The sequence below is a fragment of the Lepidothrix coronata genome, unplaced genomic scaffold, assembly GCF_001604755.1.
Source record: "Lepidothrix coronata isolate B3197 unplaced genomic scaffold, Lepidothrix_coronata-1.0 Scaffold23, whole genome shotgun sequence".
Lineage (NCBI taxonomy): Eukaryota > Metazoa > Chordata > Aves > Passeriformes > Pipridae > Lepidothrix > Lepidothrix coronata.
In genome coordinates this window covers 7,299,107-7,322,832 of record NW_016690203.1, presented here as the reverse complement: position 1 = coordinate 7,322,832, position 23,726 = coordinate 7,299,107, and the positions used below count along the sequence as shown (strand labels likewise).

At 62.9% G+C, this 23,726-nt stretch overlaps 3 protein-coding genes across 9 annotated transcripts in view; 2 read left to right on the top strand and 1 right to left on the bottom strand.

Annotated features, from left to right (window-relative positions):
- Positions 1 to 239: 239 nt before the first annotated feature.
- On the top strand, positions 240 to 17,033 carry BCAN (brevican). Of its 6 annotated transcripts, none has more exons than XM_017808457.1 (15): positions 240 to 467; positions 5,944 to 6,036; positions 6,156 to 6,548; positions 6,679 to 6,853; positions 6,948 to 7,075; positions 8,084 to 8,377; positions 9,616 to 9,879; positions 10,655 to 10,819; positions 10,991 to 11,398; positions 13,474 to 13,581; positions 13,767 to 13,925; positions 15,433 to 15,515; positions 15,843 to 15,987; positions 16,192 to 16,374; positions 16,459 to 17,033. In XM_017808457.1, exons 2-15 carry the CDS (start codon positions 5,952 to 5,954, stop codon positions 16,482 to 16,484), a joined length of 2,616 nt encoding a protein of 871 aa, XP_017663946.1. In that variant the 5' UTR covers positions 240 to 467; positions 5,944 to 5,951; the 3' UTR covers positions 16,485 to 17,033. The 6 variants fall into 6 exon arrangements, with proteins under 6 accessions (XP_017663946.1, XP_017663945.1, XP_017663944.1 ...); XM_017808456.1 differs by lacking the exon at positions 240 to 467 and adding an exon at positions 3,475 to 3,646 and having other exon boundaries at positions 16,197 to 16,374; XM_017808455.1 differs by lacking the exon at positions 240 to 467 and adding an exon at positions 3,475 to 3,646.
- A 431-nt stretch (positions 17,034 to 17,464) lies between these two features.
- On the bottom strand, positions 17,465 to 20,379 carry HAPLN2 (hyaluronan and proteoglycan link protein 2). 2 transcript variants are annotated; one of them, XM_017808468.1, is made up of 6 exons: positions 20,014 to 20,379; positions 19,724 to 19,837; positions 19,071 to 19,421; positions 18,639 to 18,755; positions 18,352 to 18,537; positions 17,465 to 18,215 (listed from the first exon to the last, which is right to left on the bottom strand). In XM_017808468.1, the coding sequence occupies exons 2-6, from the start codon at positions 19,809 to 19,811 to the stop codon at positions 17,932 to 17,934; spliced, it is 1,026 nt and encodes a 341-aa protein (XP_017663957.1). In that variant the 5' UTR covers positions 19,812 to 19,837; positions 20,014 to 20,379; the 3' UTR covers positions 17,465 to 17,931. The 2 variants fall into 2 exon arrangements, with proteins under 2 accessions (XP_017663957.1, XP_017663956.1); XM_017808467.1 differs by having other exon boundaries at positions 17,465 to 18,210.
- Positions 20,380 to 22,352: 1,973 nt separating this feature from the next.
- RHBG (Rh family B glycoprotein) overlaps positions 22,353 to 23,726 on the top strand; it is a 5,271-nt gene continuing 3,897 nt past the window's right edge. The window contains exon 1 of the mRNA XM_017808390.1: positions 22,353 to 22,579. Within this exon, the coding sequence (XP_017663879.1) occupies positions 22,399 to 22,579 (181 nt within the window). The 5' untranslated portion in view covers positions 22,353 to 22,398. The remainder of the gene's footprint in view (positions 22,580 to 23,726) is intronic.

Genomic DNA, 23,726 nt, shown 5'->3' with positions numbered 1-23,726 from the left:
CCGGGGGACCCAGTGCCGGCTGCTCGCCCACTTCTGCTGCATTGGGTTAACACCGTGCCCGGGCTGAGCATCCTCCTCTCGTGCGGGGTTTGCCAGCTGCCAGGAGGGAGGGACGGGGAGGGACGAGGCGCCTGCCAACACGGTAATATCTTTTTTTTTTTTTTCCCTTCTTAATTAGGGGAAGGAATAAATATAAAAGGAGGAGGGAAAGGGGAAGGAAAAAAAAAAAAGGAGAGTGGAGGACACGGACACACACACACACAGAAGCCTCTTTTCTCGGTGCCTGCACTTATGCCTGGTGCAGCTCTTTCCCAGCCGTCCTGCCAACCTGCTGCCGCCCGCTGCCCGCGCTGCCCCGGAGGAGCCGCAGCTCAGCCCCGCACCGGGACCCCGGGCAAGGGGACCCCCCGTTTCCCCCGCCGCAAAGAGGGGCCCCCGCCGCGGGCTGCCGCCACGCACGGAGCCAGGTGGGATGCGGGGAGCGCGTGGGGCCGGCGATGTCCCCCGGGGGTGCGGGGCCGGCGGTGCCCCGGGCGCTGCGGTGTCCCCGGGGCGCTGCCGTACTGCGCTTTTCATCTCAGGATCGCATTTCACCTCCCCGCGGGCGGAAAGTGAGACGGGAGCTGAGCCGGCGTGGGGATGCCCAGAGCTTCCCCCGTGCTTCTCCCCGTGGGGGGCACAGGGCATCCTCCTGCCCTGCAGCGGGGGGATACTCGGACCTGGGGGTCCCCGCGGTGCCGCTTCGGGGAGGTTCGTCCTTGTCACCGGCGCCCCCGAGCACAGCACCGCGCTGCAAGTTTTTTTCTAAGGGATCAGCTTGAAGCGGCTCCGCAGCGCCGGAGGCAGAGCGGGGTTAGGGGGGGCTCTTGCGAAGTTGGATGGAGAAAGGACTTTGGTACTGCCTGGCTGCTGCAGCCTGGAGCCCAGCCCGTCCCGCAGCGGGGCTCGAAGGGGTTGGGGATAAGGGCGATTTACCGGGCTGTTTAAGCAGCTGCTCCCACGGGCCCCCTGTTTTGGGAGAGGGGCCGGGGATTCAGGATGGGTCTGGGGTGTCCCGTCACAGAGGAGCCCTCCCCGTCTGTCCTGCAGAGTCTCTCGTGGGGTCCTTGTCCCAGGGAGGCTGCAGTCAGGGTAGCAGTGGAAAGGGAAACTGAGGCACGGAGCTGGTCCGGCTCCCGCCGCTCCTGCCCGGCCGTGTCGCTACTCTCCGTGGAGGGGGAGGGGTTTAGGGGAAAAAGTGTCCATTTCCAGGGGCCTGGGGACGAGCCCAGGGTTTGGGGTGGCTGTAGGGCACCGCCGGGTCTCCCTGTCCTCCCCCAGCTCTCTCGGCTCCAATCTCTGGCTCTGTCCCAGTGAGGGGGACGGGAGGGCCCGGGGGAAAATTTTTGAGGATTTTCATGGCTCTTCCCAGCCGAGCAGCCCCAGTGTGAGCCCCAGGTGCCCCGTGGGGTGCCCCAGGTGGGGTCCGTTTGCCGCAATCCGCTTCCCCTCCCGCAGCCAGAGCATTTCGTCCCCGGGACGAAGGGGCTGCCCTTGAACATCCCTGCCAGGGACCGCTGCTCCCGTCACGCCGACTTCTCCCGCCTCAGCCCAACCCAGAACCTGTTGCTCTTCCTTTTGGCTGCCGGGGGGTGGGAGAAACTCCCTCTGCCCCAGCCCGGAGCCTTTTCCAGCTCCTGGGCACAGAGAGAGGGTGATCCCCCGCTTTTCAGGGAACGGATTTAGGCTGGGAAAACCGGGAGATCGAGTGATCTTGCGCTGGGAACGGCGAGATGCGAGTTTGGTGGTGAGCGGCAGCGGGGCTGGGTCCCACCTGAGCAGCAGCGCTGAAGTCTGGGACCCCCCCGTCCTCCACCCCACGCTTCTGTCCCACCTGGTGCCTCAGTTTCCCCACCGGAGCCCCACAGCCGGGGAAGGGCGTGCAAACCTTCACGTGTGTGTGTGACACACTTACGGGGGGTGCACATGCTCACGTGTCCCTGGAGGGTTCCTGCGGGGTCTGCTCCGGTCCCCACCCCTCCGTGCGGGACTGTATCTCCCCAGGGACCCTCCCTGGGCTCCCGCGGACCGGGGACACTTCCCACAGCCCAGCCCTGCAACAAGGAGCCCCTTTCTCCCTGCTAGGATGGGGGGCGGGGGGCTCTGGCAGCTGGAGGGACCCCTCCCCGCCCCGCTCTCCCCACCTGCTTCCGGCCCTTTAAGCTCTGCCAGCGGCTGCTGCCAAGAGGCTGCCGGGCTCTTCCCGCTGCATACCCTGAGCTGGCATGTCCCTGGCACTGCCCAGCTCCGGGGACCCCTCCGATGGTCGCGCCCCACCCACCCGCGGGGGTGGGGACGAATCCTGGATGCAGCGCCAGTTTGCAGCACCGCGGGGGGGGACGGACACGGCGCAACCACAAGCGAACCGTGGCTGCGGGTCCGCCCGGCAGCCGGGGCGGCAGCGGGGTGTCCGGAGCCCTTTGCATTGGTGGGGATGGGGCTGGAGCGGGGCCAGGCTGTGCCGGCGGCTGCTGACTCATTCTGCAGCTGAGCATCCCTGGAAAGCCACCGCTCTGCTCCCCCCTCCTCCGGCTCGCTGCGGGCTGGCAGGGCACCTTGGGAGCCGGGATGAGTAACCATCACGTGGAGGGGACGAGGGGCTGCGGAGGAGAAAGCCCCTCTTCCGAGATGAGAAGAGACCCCCTCCCACGACCGTCCCCTCGCAGCATCTCCTGCCTTGCGCCCTGGACCAGGTGCTGCAGCCCCAAATCCTGCTGGCCCTGCCACGTTCAAGGAGCCGCCTCTGAAAGGAGGGCCGAGCTCAAGGGAGAAAGAAAGATCACTCCTGTCCCAAAATAGTCTTCGGCTCCATTTTCCACCTGGTTTCCCACGGAAATGGAGGTTAGCTGGCCCTGCCACGTGCGTGTGTGCCTTTGTCTCGGTCCATCCCTGGCATCTGCTGAGCTCTGAGGTCTCAGAGACAATTGAGCCTCTGCCATTCCTCCTCTTCAACCTCTTTGGCTGCCCTTCCCTAGTCCTGCTCCCAGCTTTTCCCTCATGACGTGTGGGTCAAAAGATTTTCCATCTGTGGAAAATAAAAAAGCCCAAGCCAAAAATCCAACCTCAAGCCCCAGATTTGATGGCTGAGAGTCTCTTGCCATCATGGGACTCGGGGACCTCAGGACGTCACCCATGGGCAGAGTTTAACCCTCTCCACATCCCATTCCTGGTGCCAGCACGCTGGTCCAGCCAGGGACGGGCACAGGAAGGGAGCAGAGACCACTCAGCCCAGTTTGCCCCATTCCTGCAGAGCTTTATCACTTGGATTTCCTCCCTGGGGCTTCGTGGCTGCTGCCTGCGCCACCGCGGCGCCTTGGGGATGGGAAGAAAAGGTGCCCGTGACAAAAGCCTTCCTCGCTTGGCCGCCCCGGGGGTGGCAGCCAACCCCCACACTGGAGCCTGGCCACGGCGGCCGCGCAGGAGGGTTTTGTCCCTCACTCCAGAGCCGCGGGGCTGCATTCAGATGATCCGTCCGGAGTGGAGAAAGCCCCTGGCTTGGCCCGGACACCACCGGCCGGGTCCCGGGAGATCGAGCTTCGGCTGCCCCTGCTGAGCTCCTGCTAGGAAGGGGAGGTTTGTGGTCAACGCATGATGGTTGGCGTTCACGGTGCGTGGTGCCAGGGGTTATATGTCCATGGTGTGTGGTACCAGGGGTTGTATGTCCATGGTGCATGGTGTCAGGGGCTGGACGTTGATTGTGTGTCATGCCAAGGGCTGTATGTCCACAGTGGGTGGTGCCAGGGGCTGTATGTCCATGGTGCATGGTGTCAGGGGCTGGACGTTGATTGTGTGTCATGCCAAGGGCTGTATGTCCACAGTGGGTGGTGCCAGGGGCTGTGCATCCATGATGTGGGGTGCCAGAGGCTGTAAGACCATGAAGCTTCTGCCAGGAGCTTTGCATGCATGGTGCTTGGTGCCAGGGGCTATACTTCCATGGGGTGTGGTGCCAGGGGCTGTATGTTCATGGTGTGTGGTTCCAGGGTCTGTACATCCTTGGTGTGTGTTTCCAGGGGCTGTAAGTCCATGTTGGGTGGTGCCAGGGATGTGCATAATGTGGGGTGCCAGGGGCTTCAAGTCCACAGATCTTGGTGCTAGGAGCTATGCATGCATGGTGCTTGGTGCCAGGGACTGTGCACCCCTGGCTGCGCGGTGCCAGATGCTGTATGCCCACGATGTTTGGTGCCAGGGGCTGTATGTCCATGGTTGTGCAATGCCAGGGTTGTATGTCCACAGATCTTGGTGCTAGGAGCTGTGCATTCATGCTGCTTGGTGCCAGGGGCTGTACATCCATGGTGTGTGGTGCCAGGGACTGGACATCCTTAGTGTGTGGTGCCAGAGGATGTACATTCATCGCTACGTGGTGCCAGGGGCTGTATGTCCATAGTGGGTGGTGCCAAGGGCTGTATGTCCACGGTTTTGTGGTGCCAGGGGCTGTATGTCCACGGTTTTGTGGTGCCAGGGGCTGTATGTCTGTGGTGGGTGGTGCCTGGACATCCTTGGTTGCATGGTGCTGGGGTGTGAGTGCACAGTGCTCAGTGCTGGGGGCTGTACTCACACCTCTCCCCGGAGCAGTGGTGCCCTGGGCACACTCCAGGAGCACAGTTTGCAGAGGGATGCAGGTGACCAGGACAGCCTCCCAGCAGGCTGGCCCTGGCAGCCAGCGATCTGCTGTGGAGCTGCCCAAGCCACTACTGTGGCTGCCGAAATCAATGCAGCACAAAGAGCTCATAAATCACAAAGCTGCTCTGAGGCTCAGGGTGCTGCGTTCCCAGGGAACGGTGTGATGCAATCCTGGCATGGGGGGCTGAGGAGCTCCCAGCCCCCTGAGGAGCCTCTGCAGAGGGGTGAGGGGGTATCAGAGCTGTGCATCGTGCAGGGGAATCTCCCCACATGCCCAGCATCACCCTCCCCTCTGGAGGGCAAGAGGGGAGGGCAGAGGCCGTGGGCAGCCGGAGCCCCTCCTGACATGCCTGGCATCCCCTGAGCTGCATCCTGGGGAGGGCTGGGGCCCGGTGATGGCGGTGCTGGCCACCGGGCTCTCCTTTCAGCACTGGTTCCCCAGCCCTCCGGTGAGAGCCCTTTGTGCCAGGCAGCCTGAGAGAGGCCTGGGACATAATGGCTGCTTTGGTCAGCCCCGGTTTTCCCAGCCCGCGCGCAGGGAGCCTCCGGCGTGAGCTGAATGGCAAAGAAGCCGCCCTGCTCCTTCCCTCCCCCTCTGCCCTGTGCTTTGTGTGCCCTGGGCTGTCACCCCTCCCCAGCGGCTCGCTGACCTCAACCCCCTCCACAAACACTCCCTCTTCAGCACACACGTGCACGAGCACAGGCACACGCGTGTGCACACCCGCTCGTGCGAGCTCTGCGACACGCGTGGAGCTGCACAAGCACACGCATGTGCCCCGCTGGCTCGCTCGCCTCCCTCGCTGCCTCTTTCCTGCTCTAACCCGCTGTTAGAACCCTTCCCAAGGTTTCTCACGGCGGCACCGCGGGCGCTGGCATCACCTCCCTGCCCGCTGTGGCCAGCGCTTGGGCTCAGACCTTCCGTGCCATCGGTGCCAGGCTGGACTCTGCTGTCCCCAGGGGACCCGGCTCCCAGGGAAGGTTGCTGGGACTGGATGGTACCCAGTGGCTCCCAGCCAATGGTCCTGGGAGCTCGTGCTGTCTCCTTCCTCCTGTTAACCAGGGCACATTTCCTTCTCTTCCCTCTCCTCTCACACTGTCCAAGGGTCCAGGTCATGCCCTGCGGTCATGCCAGTGCTGCCCTCTCCCTCTGTGCCCTGACACCCCATCCCTGCACAGATGGGCTGGGGGCTCCCCCTGAGCTCTCTCGCTCATGCAGGGATGGGATGTTTCTGATACTTTTTGGGATTCTAAGCACAGCTGGTGGTTTTTGCTCCCCCCTTGCAGGGCAGAGCATGGCCCCAGCCCTCCCGCTGCTGCTGCTCTGGCTGTTTGCCCCCACAGTGGTCCCGCAGGTGTTTGGCCCCGGAGATGGCACAGGTAACTCGGCATCATCGGCCGCATCTGCGTCACTCCCTGCCCCGTCTGTGCCCCATAGTGGGGGCTTCAGGGGGCCCCCACCCTCGTCCTGCTCACGGCTCCTCTCTTCTCCCACCCAGAGGACCTCAAGGCTCTGCAGGTCTCCATCCCACGCCACCCAGCCCTCGACCCTGTGCTGGCAGGCGACATCACCATCCCCTGCCTCATCACCTACCTTGGCCCCCAGCCCACTGCCGGCACGGGTGGCCGCCGGGCTGTCCTGGGAACCCCCCGGGTCAAGTGGACCTTCATCTCTGAGGGCAGGGAGGTGGAGATCCTGGTAGCTCGGGGGGACAGGGTGAAGGTGAGCGAGGACTATCGCCTGCGCGCCTCCCTGCCCATCTTCCACCAGCGCTACACCAACGCCTCCCTCCGGCTCACCGAGCTGCGGCCCAACGACTCGGGGATCTACCGCTGCGACGTGCAGCACGGCATCGAGGACGGCCACGACATCCTCCATGTCAAAGTCAAAGGTACTCCAAGGTGGGGCTTGGGGCGGGTTGGGGCCCTCTCCTGGCTCAGCAAATGCCCCCCCGGGTGCATCTGCACCCACTCGGGGGGGCTGCCACGAAGCCCCCTGCCCACGCCTTTGTCCTCCCCCAGGGGTGGTGTTTCACTACCGGGAGGGCTCCATGCGCTACGCCTACACCTTTGCCGAGGCGCAGGAAGCTTGTGCCCGGATCGGTGCCAGCATTGCCACCCCCGAGCAGCTCTACGCTGCCTATCTGGGCGGCTACGAGCAGTGTGACGCCGGCTGGATCGCCGACCAGACCGTCAGGTGGGCACCGCAGCCACCTGGGCATTGCACCCACTGCCTCCCCCCATCACCCTTCTGTGAGTCACCAACCCTTCCCTGTGCTCTCCTGCCCCAGGTACCCCATCCAGACACCCCGCGAGGCCTGTTATGGAGACATGAATGGCTTTCCTGGGGTCAGGAACTACGGGGTGGTGGACCCAGAGGACATGTACGACGTGTACTGCTACGCTGAGGACCTCCCAGGTGCCTGCGGTGCCACCAGTCCCCTCTTGCCCTCCCCTGCTTTTGCTCCCACACTAACTCGCCCCTGTAACCAGTTGTGAATCCAAGGAAAAAGCTGCCCTGAAACTCAGGCTTCGGCTCCAGGCCATGGGGACTTGCTGTGCTGCTTCCTAAAGCGTTCTGGTTTGGTTTGGGAGGATGAGGGGCTCTCTCCCTTGAAGCAGGCAGTGCCCGGGCTGGAGTGTGCCCACGGTGATCTGCCCTGGTTTGGCAGCAGAGCGTGGGTAACGCTGCGAGGTGTTTTGGGGTTTGGTTGTGCTCGTACCATGCTTTGCACGTGCTGCGGTGCCGCGGATCCCACCCAGCTGTGTGTGTGGGGAGTGGCCAGTCCCTCCTTTGGGCCCTGATGGGGCTCCCCACTGGTGGCAGCAGCTGTTGTGGGGTTGGTTGGGGTGATGCCAGGCAGGGTGGCAGGGACAAGGGACAGGTTGCCTGTGTGCAGGGCACGATGTGCTGGGACAGGGAGATCAGTGTGGTTGTGGGGGCCGACATGTGATGTGCCCAGAACTTCTCAGTGTGAAGCCCCACCACAGTATCCACTGGGCTTGCAGATCCCCCTTAGAAATGTCCTGCTTGTGGATTGTGCTGTGCAGGGTGAAGACCTGCTCATGGATGCTTCAAAGTCTCAGCTCTGTTTGCAAGGGCAGGAATCCCATGTGGCACAAGAGCTCCAGCCATGCCTGCACTGTGGTTGCCACGTGCGTGTGCATGTGCAGGGAAACAGGAGGCAGGGATGCAGGCAGGGAGGAAGACAGGGATGCAGGCAAGGAGGAAGGCAAGGAGGAAGGCAAGGAGGAAGGCAGGGATATAGGCAGGCTCCTCCAGCCCCTGGTGTGCCTCCACACGCTAGAGTCCCCACCTCCACGCCAGCTCCTGGGGTCGTGCGGAGAGCAGAGGAGGTGAGGGGGCTCTCGCAGCCCCTGCCCCCCTCCCCAGCTCTGACGCCTCGTCTCCTTCCTCTCTTCGCAGGGGAGATCTTTTTGGAGACGGCCCCAGCCAGGTTCACGCTGGAGGAGGCGGTGGAGCGCTGCCGGGCGCTGGGCGCGGAGCTGGCGAGCCCGGGGCAGCTCTACGCGGCCTGGAACGCGGGGCTGGACGCCTGCAGCCCCGGCTGGCTGGCCGACGGCAGCGTCCGCTACCCCATCGTCACCCCTCGGGAGCGCTGCGGCGGAGCCCTGCCGGGTGTCAAAACCATCTTCCTCTTCCGCAACCAGACGGGATTCCCCGATGCCCAGAGCAGATACGATGCGTACTGTTTCCGAGGTAAAGAGGGGCACTACCCCGCGGCCCGCGGGTGCTCCTGGGCAGGGACCGGCGGGAGGCCTCGGGAAGGCTCTGGCAGGGCTTTCAGGTGCCCGGCGGGTGCGAGGTGCCACCCCCAGGCCACCCGAGTGCGCTGCGTGCAGCAGAGACGGGCTGTCCTGCAGGATCGGGATCGCGTCGGGATCCCTGCATGTTCTCCGTGCCGCGCGCTGCGCTATCGCGATAGGGCGGGCAGGGGTGTTTTGTGCCATCTTGACTCACCGCGGTAGGATAGGAATGTCTTGCGTGGTCTCCACGCTGCATGTCGTGACCAGGGAGGGATAACCTGCATGGTCCTGATCCTGCATGCTGGTAGCTCTGGGTAGAGGAGGGGTGCTCTGCGTGGTCTCAGCAGCGGATGCTGATATGTCACGACAGAGCAGGGATGCCCTGCATGTCCTCAGTACTGCGCACCACTAGATCGTGGTGGAACAGGGATGTCCTGCGTGGCACCGTCGGTCTGTGTGAGCTCTGTGAGCACAGCTGCTGGCCTGGGGGGCACTGCTGGGTCCTGGGGGCTGTGGAACACAGCCTGCCAGGCTGGTTTGGGCAATACCTCCCCCGGTGGGCAGGGAGGAGACCCGTGGGCAGTGGCACAGCACTGCCTGCACTGCCGGCGAGCCCCGCAGGTGATGAGCTGCAGGGATAATGGGCATGGAGGGAGGAAGAGCTGCTTCTCCACTCCTCCTGCCCGATCCCACCTCTCCGTGTATCCCCTCGGGGCAGTACGGGGACACTGCCCCTGCATCGGCTGGATGCTGCACATCTCCGTGCCTCAGATTCCCCACCTCTCAGCAGGGTTAGGCAGGATGGGTTAGGCAGGATGGACCCGTCCCGTGAATCCAAGCCCCTGTAACACACTAACTCCCCGTGCATGTCTGCTCTCCCCGGGGTGAGGGTGTGGGTGTGGAGAAGGACTGCTCCTGAGACGGGAATGCAGGGTTAAGGATCTGGCCCCCCTACGTGCTGCCAAGCCCCAAAGCTCCCACTGGGGCTGTTGGCTCTTCTGGCTCCAACAGCAACTGGGAGGGCCTGATCCTGCCCCGTGCTGACCCTCTTTAGGTGGGGAAGGGGAGGTCAATGACAGCTGAATCCCTGCAGGGGTGCCAGGGCTCCAGCCCCACTGTGGGGTGAGGGCATCTCTGCCTGCCACTGGGCCAGGACAGGGCAGTAATATCCCACTTTCTTTCTGCCCACAGAAGGGACAAACTCTTTCCCTGAGGCTGCAGGAAAATACCAAGCCCAAGAGCCCGAGGAGAATCTCCTTCAGGAGATTGTCACAGTGGCAGAAAAGCTGGAGGAGCTGCAGCTGCCCAGAGCACCAGTGGAGCTTGAGTCGCGAGGGGCTATTTACGCCGTCCCTTTCTTTGAGGACGCTGAGCTGGAAAAGCCGAGCCCGTCCCCTGAAGACACACCAGGGCCAGGGGCCCGGCACCCCCCACTAGATACCTCCGTGTCCTCAGGTCACCCCACCCCTGCCTCCCCTTTCCCCACGGCCCCAGCCGTCCCCGAGGCAGGTGTCCCACTTAGCTGTGGTGCAAAGCTGGGGAGCCCACGCCCTGTGGAGGAGGACGGGGGGACAGGGACAGTGGGGCAGCCACCGTGGCCAGGCACGGACTGTCCCACACTGGTAGGTTGAGCAGCTGCTGTGGCCGTGCCAGGGCTGGGACACAGAGAGGAACAGCAGGCACAGAGGCCCCAGGATTGCAAGGAGAGGTTGGAGGCACCCGTGGGTGCCCAGGTCACCCCTGCTGTCCCTGTCCCTCCTGCGGAGGGAGCCCCCATGGCTGGTGCACTGGTGTCTTGGTGTAGGGCTGTACACTGGCGTGGGGACATCCGTTTGTCCCTCCCTCAGCCACAGTCCAGCGTGCAGGGTCGGTGCTGGACCGCAGTTTAGCAGAGCAAGGAGCTGGACAAGGGCGCTGGCAGCTGGAGGGAAAGGAGGCCAGGCACAGCGGTGAGGGGCTGAGCATGGCCCCTGCCACAGAGAAGCCAGGGCTGGGCTTGGCAGTGGTCAAACCAGAGCTGTCAGCCGTGCCGGTTCAGAGGAGACAGTGTCACACGGGCTCGGGGCCGCTTCCATCTCCCCGCGCACCTCTGTGCTGGCATCGCCCCCCCGGCTCTGCCCACCGGGGGAGGGTCGGCAGCGCTGGCGGGAGATGCCGGAGCCCGCGGCCCCTTGGTCTGGCTGGCTCCCGGCGCAGGCGTCTCACTGCCTTTCTGCCTTGCCCTTTGCAGAGGAAGAACAGGGAGCAGCGCCGGGCAGGGGCCCTGGCAGCACATCAGCGGAGAGCCCGGGCGGAGGGCGAGACCCCAGCCTGGAGCCGGACGGAGCCCCCGGCACAGAGACACTCTCCGTGGCCCCGCGGCTGGGCGCAGAGGGACCCACCGCTGTCCCAGCAGGTGACACGGAGCCTCCTGAGGGCTTTCCCCGGCCGCCCAGCCCTGCCGCCCCCGCACACCGCCCCGACCGCCCGCGGGACTCCATGGGGCGGCCGGGCCACGCTGCCAGCCCTGGGGCACCTGGGCACCGTGTGCCATCGCCAACCGGTGCCGCTTCTGCCACCTCGACAGAGCGCCACAAGCCCGGCGGGACGAGCAGCCCCGTCCCCGCCGCTGAAGACGCCGAGCTCTCCGGAGACGTGGTCGAAAGCCTCGGGGCTTCCCCGCTGCCCGCTGCGCCCTCGCAGCCGCAGGAGGAGGGAGAGGAGCTGTCAGGGGCCCCGTGGTTCCCCTCGCCTGCGGCCCCGGGGGACGGGAGCACCGTCCCCGCAGCGGAGGCAACGGCGGTGCCCGGCGGCAGCCTCGCCCCAGCCCTGGAAGGAGAGGAGGCTGTGCCGCGACCCCCGGGCGCTGACCGCGGGATGCCTGCTGCACCTTCCCGGGAGGAGGAGGAGGAGGAGGAGGAGGAGGAGGAAGAGCAACCTGCTCCCTCCGTTGCAACCGTGGAGGGTTTCCTTGCAGCCGTTCCTGGAGAACCAGGTGGGACCCGCAGGGATGGCCTCACCTCTCCCCGTACTGGCAGCTCTGGGGTGACCCTGGCGGGAACTCCCTTGGGAGACCCGGCCCCCAGCACGGCTGTGCCCCTGCCCGCCCTCCCCACGGAGCGGGCCAGCGTCGGGGCAGGCGCCAGCTCGGCCGGGGGTCCCCGCCGTGCCACCCTCGCCCTCGGGGCAGCCCTCCTGGCTGCTCTTTGGCAATAGAGAAAGTCAACACCTTTCCTTCACGCTGTGCTTCCCTCTGTCTGTCCGTCCGTCTGTCTCTCTCTCTCTCTTCTCCTCAGTTGGGTAAGGGAAGGTTACAGGTCCGGAGAAGCACATATTTGTCAAACAAATTGGTCCGAGGTCTGCATGCACTTAAATCTCTTCTACTTCTGTGAAGTGTTTTAATGACTGTTTCCATGAAAAAGCCCAATAAGCAAAAGGCAGCCCCAGCCCCTGCTCTGACTAACCGTGGTACTAATAAAGGGAATTAAAAGCTTTCTAGAACAAGCATCTCGGCGAGCTCTTCCCTTCGTCCTTGCGCCTGCTGCCCACACGCCTCTCCCACTGACGAACTAATCCCCCACCCTCTGGCCCCGTGAGTCCTTGGGAATGGGGTGGATGGGACCCCCCCGGAGGTCTGGGGGGTATGGCTGCTTTGCATGCTCCATGTGGCCCCCCTGGGGATGGGTCACCCCACGCTGCCCCGGGAGGAGGGGCGAGGGCTGCATGACATGAGCAGGGGGAAACATGGGGGCACCGATGGGTCGTGGGGTGCAGAGCCTCAAGAGAACCTTGCCTTTGGTGACCAAGCACCCCAAAATTGCTGCAGTCCCCCCAGGGGGCAGTTTGCCCCTCACCCCAGCCCTGGTCCCCCCACAGGAGGGCTGAGATGGGTGAGTGGTGGGTGCATGAACTGCTGCAGGTGGGTGTCACCCACCCAGACCCACCCTCTGCCCCCTACCCCCCCCAAGGGATGCTCCCAGCTCCAATGCAGCGCCCAGCAGCCAAGACCCTACCCCCCTGTTCCCTGCAAGGGCAGCTGCAGCAGAGGGTACCATGTGAGGTCCCTCCCCCCCTGCTCTGGCAGTGCCCTGCCTGGTCCTGTGGCGTGAAGGAGGCTCTATGGAGGGTGGCAAGACCTTGTGGGGTGGTTGCCCTTGCCCTGGCAAGGAGAGATGCCTGCCCAGGAAGAGCCGTCCATGTGATGTTAAGGCCCTAAATTGCCCATCCCTCCCTGTTCCTCCGTCTGCTGGGGACGAGCTGGATGTCCTGAGTGAGCTGCTGGCACCTTGTGGGGAGGTGGTGGTGCCTGGGGATGGGTGAGGGTGACAGCGTCACCCTTGTCACGTCTCCACTGAGCCAAGGCCCATGAAATGGGGCACCATTAGGATGAAGGAGGCCAAGGACTTTCAGTCCTCGCTCGGCTGGTGCTGGCAGCAGCCCTTCATCACACTCTTGAGCTGGGCTGGAAGCACAGAATGTGCTCCGGGTGCATTAATGACCGTAACGGGCTGCTGGGGACACGCGGGCTGGGGACAGCACCGGCTGAGTTATCAGCCCTGGCCAGGCTGAAGGTGACACCAGAGGGGCAGGCATGTGGCTCACCTTGCTGCCAGGCTGAGGATGTGCAGCCAGGAGGTGCCGAAGGGTTTATCCTTTGTGTGTTCCCCTCCCAAAGTACAACTGCTGCGTCACTCCAGGGGAAAGCAGGAGCTGTGCCCGGGCAGCAGGAGCGGGCCAGGGGCTGGCATGGCAGCCAGACCACTGATGTGGAGGATGAGAGCATCCAGCTCATGTCTCTGTGCCCTGAGGGGAGGCCAAAGCCCCAGGTCCGGCCAGCTCTGGGCCAGGGCAGCTAAGATGGGTCCATCCCGTGGACAAAGGGCAGCATGGGATGGCTCTGGGCACATCACCGTGCACCCAAGTCCTTCACCTGCTCCACACTGGCTGGCCCCAGGGGCCAGCTCAGACACCTGGTGGCTGTGGGACACGCAGGGATGAGGCTCTGGCGATGCTGGGCACTGACAAGGTCCCCGAGCCCCCGCGGTGAGGACGGCTGCGTGTGCCTTGCAGGTGGCTGTGTCCCCAACCCCTGCCTGAACGGAGGGACCTGCACAGAGGATGACACCCACGTCACCTGCCTGTGCCTGCCCGGCTACGGAGGCAGCAGCTGTGAAAGACGTGAGTCCCCCAGGTCCCACCGTGGCCACACCAGGTTGCCCCTGTCCAGGTCCTGCTGCCATCTCAGCTGCTGAAGCAGCGGCTCAGGAGACATAAAAGTGGGGAAATCAAGGAGTCTGGGGTGAGTTGGGCTCCATCACCCTGACCCTCTCCTCTCTCCCTCCTTGCTCCCCGCCGGGGCTCAGCGCTGAGGAGGTGCAGCCCCGGCTGGGACAGCTTCCAGGGAGCCTGTTACAAGCACTTCTCCACCCGGAGGAGCTGGGAGGACGCAGAGACCCAGTGCAGACATTACGGGGGACACCTTGCCACCATCCTGACCCCTGAAGAGCAGGACTTCATTAATGGTACGTGATGTTGCCCCAGACCCTGATGCACACCCCTGGACCGCTGCCCAACGACCCTCAGTCCTGGGCTGCAAGTTTTAAACCTTAAGCCAAAAAAGTAGCCAAGAGCTGAGGCAGAGCCTGGCCCTTCAGAGCTGATGGGTGGGTGGATGGACAGGTAGACAGATACATGGATAGACATGGGAGAAGATGGATAGTAACAGGGAGAGACATGGGAGTAGATAGGCTCAGTCTTGGGCCCCTCACGACAAGAAAGACATTGAGGGGCTGGAGTGTGAGCACAGAAGGGGAATGGAGCTGGGGAAGGGTCTGGAGCACCAGGAGCAGCTGAGGGAGTTGGGGGGGCTCAGCATGGAGGAAAGGAGGTTCAAGGGGGACCTTCTCACTCTCTCCAACTCCCTGACAGAAGGCGAGAGCCGAGTGGGGGTCAGGCTCTTCTCCCAGGTAACAAGCGACAGGACAAGAGGAAATGGCCTCAGTTGCACCAGGAGAGGTTTAGGTTGGACATTGGGAAAACTTCTTCATGGAAGGGTGGTCAGGCACTGGCATAGGCTGTCCAGCCCTGGAGGGATTTAACAGCAGACATGTGGATGTGGCACTTGGGGACATGGATTAGTGGTGGTCTTGGCAGTGCTGGGGAATGGTTGGACTTGGTGGTCTTGGAGAGCTTTTCCAACCTAAACAATTCCATGATCCAATGACAAGTGGACAGACCGGCAGAGGGTTGGACATATGCAAGTAAATTTGAAGGCAAAGCAATAACCAGCCTGAAAGCAGCTGTGGAGGGACAGGGGGGAAGGCAGAGGGAGACAGAGCAGGGACAAGAGTGGTGGGATGGGACAGAGAGCAAAGAGGCCTGGAGGGACTTGAGGGTGGAGGAGGAGAGGGACAGGGAGAGAACTCGCAGGGAGCTGCAGGGACAGGTGGGGACAGGTGTGGACAGGCAAGAGGCTGCAGGGCCAGGCAGGGACTGGCCAGACCAGAAAAGGGACCAGCAGAGCCAGGTGGGGACCTGCAGAGACAGGCAAAGGCAGGCAGAGAGCTGCAGGGACAAGCAGTGACAGGCAGAGCCAGGTGGGGACCTGCAGGGACAGGTGGGGACAGGCAGGGACAGGTAGGGACATTCAGGAACAGGCAGGGACCGGCAAGGACAGGTGAGGACCTGCAGGAACAGAAAGGGATCGGCAGGGACAGGCGGGTGCCGGCAGGGACACGTGGGGACAGGCAGGGACCGGCGGGGTCCCGGGGCAATGCCGCCCTCTCCCGGCCAGCCCAGCCCCGCCGCTCCGGGGTGTGGGCCGAGGGGGTCCCGCTGTGTCCCTTTCGGGGCTCCCTTGTCCCCATATCTCCCATCACCCTCCCGCTGCAGGGGAAGGGACACCTCTGCTTCCCCGCACTCATCCCCAGACCCCAAATTCAGCCTCCAGTACCCTCCGGCCCCCTCCTACCAGGTGGTGCTGGGCTGCCTGGGTGTGTTCCCACCTCCAGCTCACCCCCTGCCCCCCAGACCAGTACAGGGAATACCAATGGATCGGCTTGAACGACCGGACCATCGAGGGGGATTTCCAGTGGTCTGACGGGAGCCCCTTGGTAAGTCGGGCTCGGTAAGCCCTTGTGTGCCCTCGTGCCCCCTCACCCTGCCTGGCACCTTGTCATCCTCCTCCGGCACTGGGGTCCAACCCTGGGGCCAGGATTTGAAGCCCCTCAGCAGGGCTGAGCATCCTCAGGGAAGCCAGACCCTGGGATTTGGGGTGCCGAGGCCATGCCAAGGGGCATGGAGGTGGCACCTCGTTCCTGAGGGGGATGTCACAGCCACGAGGCTGCAGACGGGTGTGTGCTGGTGCAGGAACCCCACACACACACACTTAAAGGGTGTGCTGGGGTGCCCCGTGCACCCTGCCATGCCTGTCCCCCCAGCTCTATGAGAACTGGCACCCCGGGCAGCCCGACAGCTACTTCCTCTCTGGTGAGAACTGTGTGGTCATCGTGTGGCACGACGGGGGTCAGTGGAGCGACGTGCCCTGCAACTACCACCTCTCCTACACCTGCAAGATGGGGCTGGGTAAGCCGTGCCTCCTCCACCCCGGGCTGGGGCTGTGCCCCTCCGCAACCCCCAAAGAGGGGGTTCCCCACCATCCCCACAGCGGGCAAACAGCTCCTGTGCGTGGGCCCCTCGGCCCGTTTGGGGTTTATGGGGCAGTGGTTTGCTCCAGGCTGGGGGGCTGTCCCTCCACGCTGGCTGCAATGACCCCGACCCCCCTCGCAGTGCAGTGTGGGCCCCCCCCCGCCCTCACCAACGCCCGCGCCTTTGGCAAACCAAAGCAGCGCTACGAGATCGGCTCCACGGCGCGGTACCAGTGCCGGCACGGCCTCGTCCCGCGCCGCTCGCCCGTCATCCGCTGCCGCGAGGACGGCACGTGGGAGCCGCCCCAGCTGGCCTGTCGCCCCGGTGAGCTCCGGGCCCCCCCTGAATTCCCCCGGCATCTGCTCACCTGGCCTTCCCTTCACCTGGGCCCTCTTGTGTCCCTCCCAGGCCTGGCTCAGCCCCGTGACAACTGAGTGAGTCCCCGGGGCAGCAGCCACCACCTGCCCAGGCCCTGGAGCTCGTGGGGATGGGGATGGCACTGGGACACCGGCACGGACACCAGCGTGGGATGAAACCTCACTGTTGAGTGTCTGCCTCCTTGTTTGTTTTATATCTGTACAAAGAAATCCTAATAACTAAAGACCCCCTCGAAAGGAACCGACAGTGACCTGAAATGCAGCACAACGGGAGTTTTGTTCCGGCAGTCACAACAGAGTCGAAATCAAGGGGGACACCATGGGCAGGGGATGGCAGTGACATGCCAGTATCACCTTCAGCCTCTTTTTCCCACCTCTGCCCCAAGGGTTCTCATTCTGTGACACCCTGGTGGGGGGTGACATGGGGACATCCAAGCTCTGCTGCAGCTCAGCACCTTCCTGGGGTGTGGGGGTGCTTCTGCACTTCCCAGGAAAGGCAGAAGTCACCACCGCAGGCTTGGAGTTGTGTACGTGTTGCCCCAACCTCCTCTCCGTGCTCCTGTGGGTATTAAAACAGTAAACGGATGGTGCAGAGTGGTGGCCTGGTCATTTGGTGTGGGGGGTCAGGCACAGGGTGGGACAGGCAGGGCTGTACAGCCCCAAAATAGAGACCATGTCAGCCTCCACCAGCAGACTGAGAGCCTGGGCACAGAAGCAGCGAGGCACAGACCAAAGTGCCCGCACATCCCAGTGACACTGGGCACTGGTCAGGGCTGGAACTGGGATGTTGCTACCACACGAGACAGGTGCCAGGGGATGCCAGCATCTCTCCAGGCTGTTAATCCCCCTGCACTGTGCCAGTTCTACAGCTTTTTATAGCTCTCCTGGGCTGTATCAAACAGCAACACCCGGAAACCCCCAGAGTCTGGAACACAGATAATGCCTGGACAGGGCACCAGAGATGGAAAGTCCCTGTCAAATTCCCCTTGTGGAGAGGCCCAGATGGTCCCAGGGGAAGGAGTCAGGCAGGAGTGTGGCTTTGCTGTGCAGCTTTGCCGTTGCTTTATTAATTGAGAAGGCGACACGCCATTAGTCACGCTCGTTAATGCCCAGCCCAAGTCCTCTGTGCTCACACCAGAGAGAGTCCTCATGGCTGCAGGGAGTGAGGATGGGGTGAGGGATTCATGGGAGCTGGGGAATGGGGAGTCTGTGCTGCCTGCTGAGGGGGATGGATTAAACCCCCTTCCTGGCCCAGCAATGGGTCTGGCTTCTCCAGCGAGCCTTGAACAGCCCACAAGTCCTGCAGCAGGCTGGGGCGTGGGGAGCAGCTCCATGAGAGCATGCACTGAGCACCTAAATCCAGCTCTATTTCTTCACCAGATGATGCATGAACCACCCAAAATCTCTGGGAGACCATCCCCTCATACCCCACCTCAAACTCTCTGCCCGGGTGACGAGGGCTGGTGTCCCGGCACCACCCCCTCTGCTCAGCCCACCTCTCCTCCTACTTCCCCACGAAGCAGTAGGTGCCGTAGGTCCTCATCTCCTTGCTGGGGAAGCCGAAGCTGCGGACGCCGGGGTCGGGCAGCCCCCCGCAGCGCTCCCGGGGGGTGGTGATGGGGTAGCGCACGCTGCCGTCCGCCAGCCACCCCCCATCGCAGCGATCCAGCTGGGAGAACTTCCAGGCCGAGTAGAGCTGCCCCACCTTGGCGATGGCAGCCCCGTGGTTGCGACACGCCTGCCCGGCCTCCTTGAAGTTCAGGTGGCCCCGGATGAAGTAGACCTGGCCTTGGGGATGGACGGATGGATGGGGACACTGCGGGTGAGCAGCTGCCACGATGCCCTGGGAAAAATCCCCCGGACCTGGCACGAATTTTGGGGGGCATCAGGACTCTGTGGGAGGGACAGGGGACCCCAGCACTACCTTGAAGAGCAGAGGTAAAGCAGAAAGCATCAAATCGGTCCTTCTGCTTGTCCTTGGCCCCGTAGGTCCGGACACCGGGCAGGAGGAGGCGGCCACCGCAAGGCTCCCGCGAGTTGATGATGGGGTAGTGGACGGTCCCGTCGAGGATCCAGCCAGCATTGCACCAGTCCAGACCCTCTGTCCAGGCTGTGGGGCAAGAGGCAGCTCAGCACCAGCACTTTCCTCCTCCCCACGCCCAGCCAGGTGTATTTTTGGGCTGAAGAAGAGTCTTTTTTTGAGTGCTTCACCTTTGTACAGCTGCTGGTAGGTGGCGAGGCGGGAGTCCTGCTGCTCGCAGGCTCGCTTGGCTTCGTGGTAGTTGAATTTGTAGCGCCCATTGCTGGGTTGGTAAGGGAAGACAACGCCTGGAGGGGCAGGGACAGGGTGAGGGAGATGCTCTCCCTGAGGAGGCTTTGACTTAATATCCCCAGCGATTCAGTGATGAAGATAAGTGCAACAAGGGCTGGAGGCAGCCAGCCACAGACAGGAGTTACAGCAGACAGGAGTTACAGAACATTCTGAGTTGGAAGGGACCCACAAGGATCATCAAGTCCAACTCTTAAGTGAACAGCCCATACAGGGATTGAACCCACCAGACCTCCAGTCCAGCCCAGAGTCCCTGGCTGGACTGGGTCTCAGTCTCCTGCTGCATTCCCCAAGGTGGGGGAGCCCAAGCTCACCTTCGAGGTGCAGCGTGAGCGAGACGCTCTCATCGTCCAGCCCGTTGACCAGCTGGCAACGGTAGCGCCCCTCGTCCTCCAGAGCCACGTCGGTGATGGTGAGCGAGGCGTCGTAGCGGTGGCTGTGCCGCAGGTGCACCCGCGGGCTCAGCGGCCCGTAGTTCTTGTGGTACAGCCCGTTGGTGATGATGATGATGCTCTCCCGATAGTTGGCTGGCTCCACCTTGCTCCACTTGACGCGGTAGTTCTGGGGCAGGGCGCGCAGGACGCAGGGCAGGGTGGCCGTGGCCCCACGCTGGGTGTGCACCGTGGAGTGCAGGGGCTCCAACAGGTACTGCAGGCGCGGGGGGGCTGTGGCACCCCCAGGCAGCCTCAGCACAGGGTCACCACGGAGCATTGCTGAGGCCCCAACACCCCTACAACACCTCCCTGAGCACCCCTCAACCCCTAGAAGCATTTGGTGGTTTCTCTCCTGGCTCCTCTTCCCCTCTCCTGCATCCTCTGGAAGTACAGCTCAGCTCCTGCCCCAGCTGGACACCCCCAGCATCATCTCTCCCTCCAGCACTGACCCCAAACAGCAGTGCCCCGTCTTCCCCTCAGGTCCTGCTCCCTAAATGGGTTCTCCCATCCTCCTCCCAGGCCCCGCTCCCTACCTGGGCTCCCAGTTGGCCTCTGGAAGATGCTGGACACTGTGGGTGCTGTCAGGAGCCAGAAGCAGCCAAGCAGGAGCAGCCTGTGCATCCTTAGAGCTGGGGGCAGGACGGTGCCTGGGGGGAGCGCAGGGGTCAGGGACAGGCAGTGGGACATCCCCCAGCTTCCGTGGGGACCAGAGGAGGTGGCCCTGCTCCGTGGTCGGCTCACTGACTTTTACTGTGCAAAGGGGACATCGAGCCCCCAGGCTGTGCCAACCCTCCTTCCCAGCACCCCCTGCCCCATCTCTTACCGTCCCCAGGTGTGTCCTTTGGGGAGCCACTGTTCCCATCCAAGGCCCCCAGCCCATGTGCTGCCCCAGCTCCTGCTGCGTCCCGTCTCCGTCATATACAGCCCATGGAGGGGCTCTGGGGCTCTGGGAAGGTCGAACCTGCACAGAAGAGGTGGCACAGGGACACGGGGATGTGGGAGGTGGCGAGTGGGTGCTCCCAGCCAGCCCCTGCCCTGTCACCGCCCTGGGATGGGCAGTGTCCCGGCAGCCCCGTGGCCCCGTGGGCCTTTGCTGCCTGCTCCCATGGTGCCGGCTGTGCCCGCACTCCCTGCCCTGTCACCGTCTCTTCCCGCTTTCTTCTCGGTTTTTTTCCCCTCCAACACCTCCCCGAGGAACGCACAGGGAGGAGGAAGCACAATTTCCCATTGTGAGTGTCTTTCTCTTTATTGTTCTGCTCTGCAAAACACAGCGTGCCCGGCTAACAAACATCCCTTTATCCGCAGGCCACAGCGTTGGGAATTCAGGGAAAAATACAGCTCTGCACCGGGCTCCAGCAGCTCTTGGGCCTGCAAAGCCTCTGCTCGGCATCAGCCCCCAGTGCTGGGACAGTGCTCTGTGATCCCACGTACATCAGGGCAATGGGTAATTTTATGCCCACCCCAGTCCCCAGTAGAGGGGAAAAAGTTCCCACCTCTTGAGGCTCCCACGGGCTCTGCAAGGGGGGGTCCCCCCACTCTTGCACCCCACTGGCCTTATGCTGCCCTGTGAAAAGGCATCAGGGAGGTTTCCCCGTTGCCACTTCGGGCCAGGATGCTGCCGGCACCAAACCACGGGCACACAATGGGACTGTGTTCTGGCCTCCCGCATCTTCTCCCTCCCCCAGGGTCCGTCTCCAAGGGTGGAGGGAGCTCTTCTCAAGGGAAACACAGGACAAGCAGCGACTGTCCCCGGCACCAAAGGACACAGTGATCCTGGCCTGGCCGTGGCACGCATGGCACAGCAAACAATCCTCCCAGGGAGAGGCACCAGGGAATGCACTGGGTCCCTGGGCCCTTGCCCTGCACCTGCTCCCCACTGCTCCCAGCCCCTCTTCAAGGAGGGCCATCAACATCGATGCCAGCAGGCTGAATTGGAAGCCGTCGAGCTTCTCCCAGGTCAGAAGGGTCAGAGCTTTGGCTCATTTTGGTGAGTAAAAGGTGGCCATGGCTTTAGAGGAAGGCTAAACCACAGCAGCACTGGCAGCTCCTCCCCTGCAGCTCCCCACAGTTATCTGGTGGCTCCATGGCTCTTCGGAGAGCCCGTGATCTCCCTCCATCACACTTCCCATGCCCACGGCTGCAGAAGCAGATCCTGATCCCTCCCAGCAGCAGCCCAGGCTCCTTGGCTGGAGGATGCTGATTCCCAGCTCCACAGTACCACAAACAAGTTGAGTGTTTCTCACATTTCTCCCAAGTGAAGGCAACAGCTACAGCCCTTGGCTCTCACAAAACCACAGCCCAAAGCAGGATACTTGCAGGGGCCTGCAAAAGTGACTCATCCCCTTTCCCCATCCCACTGGCATCAGGGCATGACCCCAGCTCGACGCTGCTTATCTGAGATCATAGTTTGGCCCAACGCTGTGGAAATGAGTTACTCAAGTCACTTCCCAAACACACACTGTGTTTTACTTCTTGGCTCCTTCTTTCTTACTCTCCTTTTTTGGGATCTGCACTGGCTCTTGGTGTATCACAAACCCCTCTGCAAAAGCAGAAGCCATCAAAGAAAATTGAAGGAAACCCTTGTGCTTGGCTCCCCCAGTTCCTGGTGCAGGTTCAGCAGCCTCTGATTCAGCTCCTTGCCCTTGTTTTTCAAAGGGTAGATTCTCCTCCTCCCCTCACAGGGAACCTCCTCCCCAAAGCCCCCCACAAACCACCATTTTTCCCTCTGAACAGGGAGTTTGACCCTGGCTTTGCTGAGCTTTGTCAAGCCCAGCACCTCTGCAGCAGGTCAGTCCCAGCTCCTCTCCCTGACCTAGTCCCCAGAACTGTAACGTTTCTCGAATGCTGAACATCCAGACCCCAGCACAGCTCCTGCTGCCCCCCAGGTCCTCCTCCGACCCCCTTGGACCCGGCAGGGAGGGACACTGATACCACTGACACCACACACCCCACGTACTTCCCGGCACAGCAGCCTGAGCCACCCGGCGTGGCAAAGCCGGGTGTGGAGGCGTGCCAGGGAAGCCAGCCCAGAGTTTCCGTGTTGGCAGTGCCGTCCCACTCCCGGCAGCCTCTTCCAACCGTGGGAAGCGCGGGAGGCGAGGGCAGGACCTGGCAGCGGCTTTGGCAGGCGGAGTTTGCAGCCCCAGCGTGGCTCTCCTCGTGTCCCCCCATTTGCAGGGCTTTCCCCTGCCCTGGCTGCCCCCTGGACATGCCTGAGCACAAAGCTGCCTCAAGGCTGCGGCTCTCCGGGCTGTGCTTCCTCCTCCAAATCCTCAACATCCTCCTCTTCGCCACCTTTGTCCGGTACAGCCCAGAGAGCAGCTCCAGCCTCTGTTCCCCGCAGCTGAACTGCAGCCGGAGAAACCAGGACTCGGGTTTCCAGCACCCCCGTGAGTACCCCCGTGCCCGTGGGTGCAGAGTGGCTCTGTGGTTCCCAGGTGCTGCTGAGGGGGTGGCACAGGATGTCACCACACTCAGTCTAGGCTGCAGAGCCTGTCACAGCATCCAGCTCTGGACCAGACTCCAAAGTTAAACAGAGGGGGAACGTCACACTGCAGGGTTGGGGTACCAGTGCATCCCACCAAGGAGGGCGCAGTGGGTGGAAAGCAGATGTACCGCAGAGATTTCTCACATGCTTGGGCAGAGACAGCCCCAAAACAGGGATATTTGGGTCCAGGAAGTGCATTTCACCAGCTGGAGTTCAGAGGGGTTCACTGGGTGCAGCGATAAACCTGGGATCACACTCCCATCCCTTGTGGGGAGTATGGCAGCTGCTCCTCATGCCCTGGGGTCTGCAAAGCTTCCCATCGTCCTGCTGGGTTTTGCAGTGCTGAGGGACTTGCATCAAGCTCCTTCCACAGAGGATTCAGCTCCCTCGGTGCTGCCACAGGTCCCAACACAGGGCTGGGGTCTGCCCTGCTGGGAGTATCCTCCTGCACACTGGGCATTGCTGTGGAACTCATCCCGGCTGAGGGATGAGGGGCTGACCGTGGCTTTCTGACGGGAGATGCGAAAGGAGCCTCCGGATGCCCCGGCTGAGGGAGGGGGTGGAGCTGAGCCTCTGGACGGGGCAGGTTCTCCCGGTTTCGCCTGCCCAGTAACCCCACCCAGGCAGTGACTCACGGGGAAGGACGGGACACAGCTGTCGGCACAAGAGGTGCAAAGGGCATTTAGCTCAAGCTAAACCCATCCTCTGGTTTGCCACCAAACAGTACCAGATTGGTCCCATTTTTCTGTTCATCCTTCCTCTGTCTTCATCCCGTGAAGCAGGATGTGGTGTTTTTGGGGGAAGCAACAAGGTCCTGGAGGGGGGGCCGACATCTCAGACCCACCTTCACACTGGTGTAATGGGTGCAGATGGCTCTCAGGCACTGCAGGAGGTGCCTGGGTTGCTGGATGAACCCTGTGAGTGTACTGAGATATCTGGATGGTGGCAGACAGGGTGACAAGGAGCCACTGCAAGGGGTGACTGGGCCATATCAGACAGGGACAGCTTCATCTGTCACCAGCACAAGCCACAACTGCTCCCACTCTCTG

Excerpts from the sequence above, each read along its gene's own strand:
- BCAN (XM_017808455.1), top strand. Across the intron at positions 6,037-6,155 it reads TGGCCCCGGAGATGGCACAG|AGGACCTCAAGGCTCTGCAG; the intron begins GTAACTCGGCAT and ends TCTCCCACCCAG. Across the intron at positions 10,820-10,990 it reads ACCCACCGCTGTCCCAGCAG|AGCGCCACAAGCCCGGCGGG; the intron begins GTGACACGGAGC and ends CCACCTCGACAG.
- HAPLN2 (XM_017808467.1), bottom strand. The coding sequence starts at position 19,811 with ATGCACAGGCTGCTCCTGCTTGGCTGCTTCTGGCTCCTGACAGCACCC. Across the intron at positions 19,422-19,723 it reads GAGGCCAACTGGGAGCCCAG|CCCCCCCGCGCCTGCAGTAC; the intron begins GTAGGGAGCGGG and ends GGGGTGCCACAG. Across the intron at positions 18,211-18,351 it reads CTTTACCTCTGCTCTTCAAG|GTCTACTTCATCCGGGGCCA; the intron begins GTAGTGCTGGGG and ends CCCCAAGGCCAG.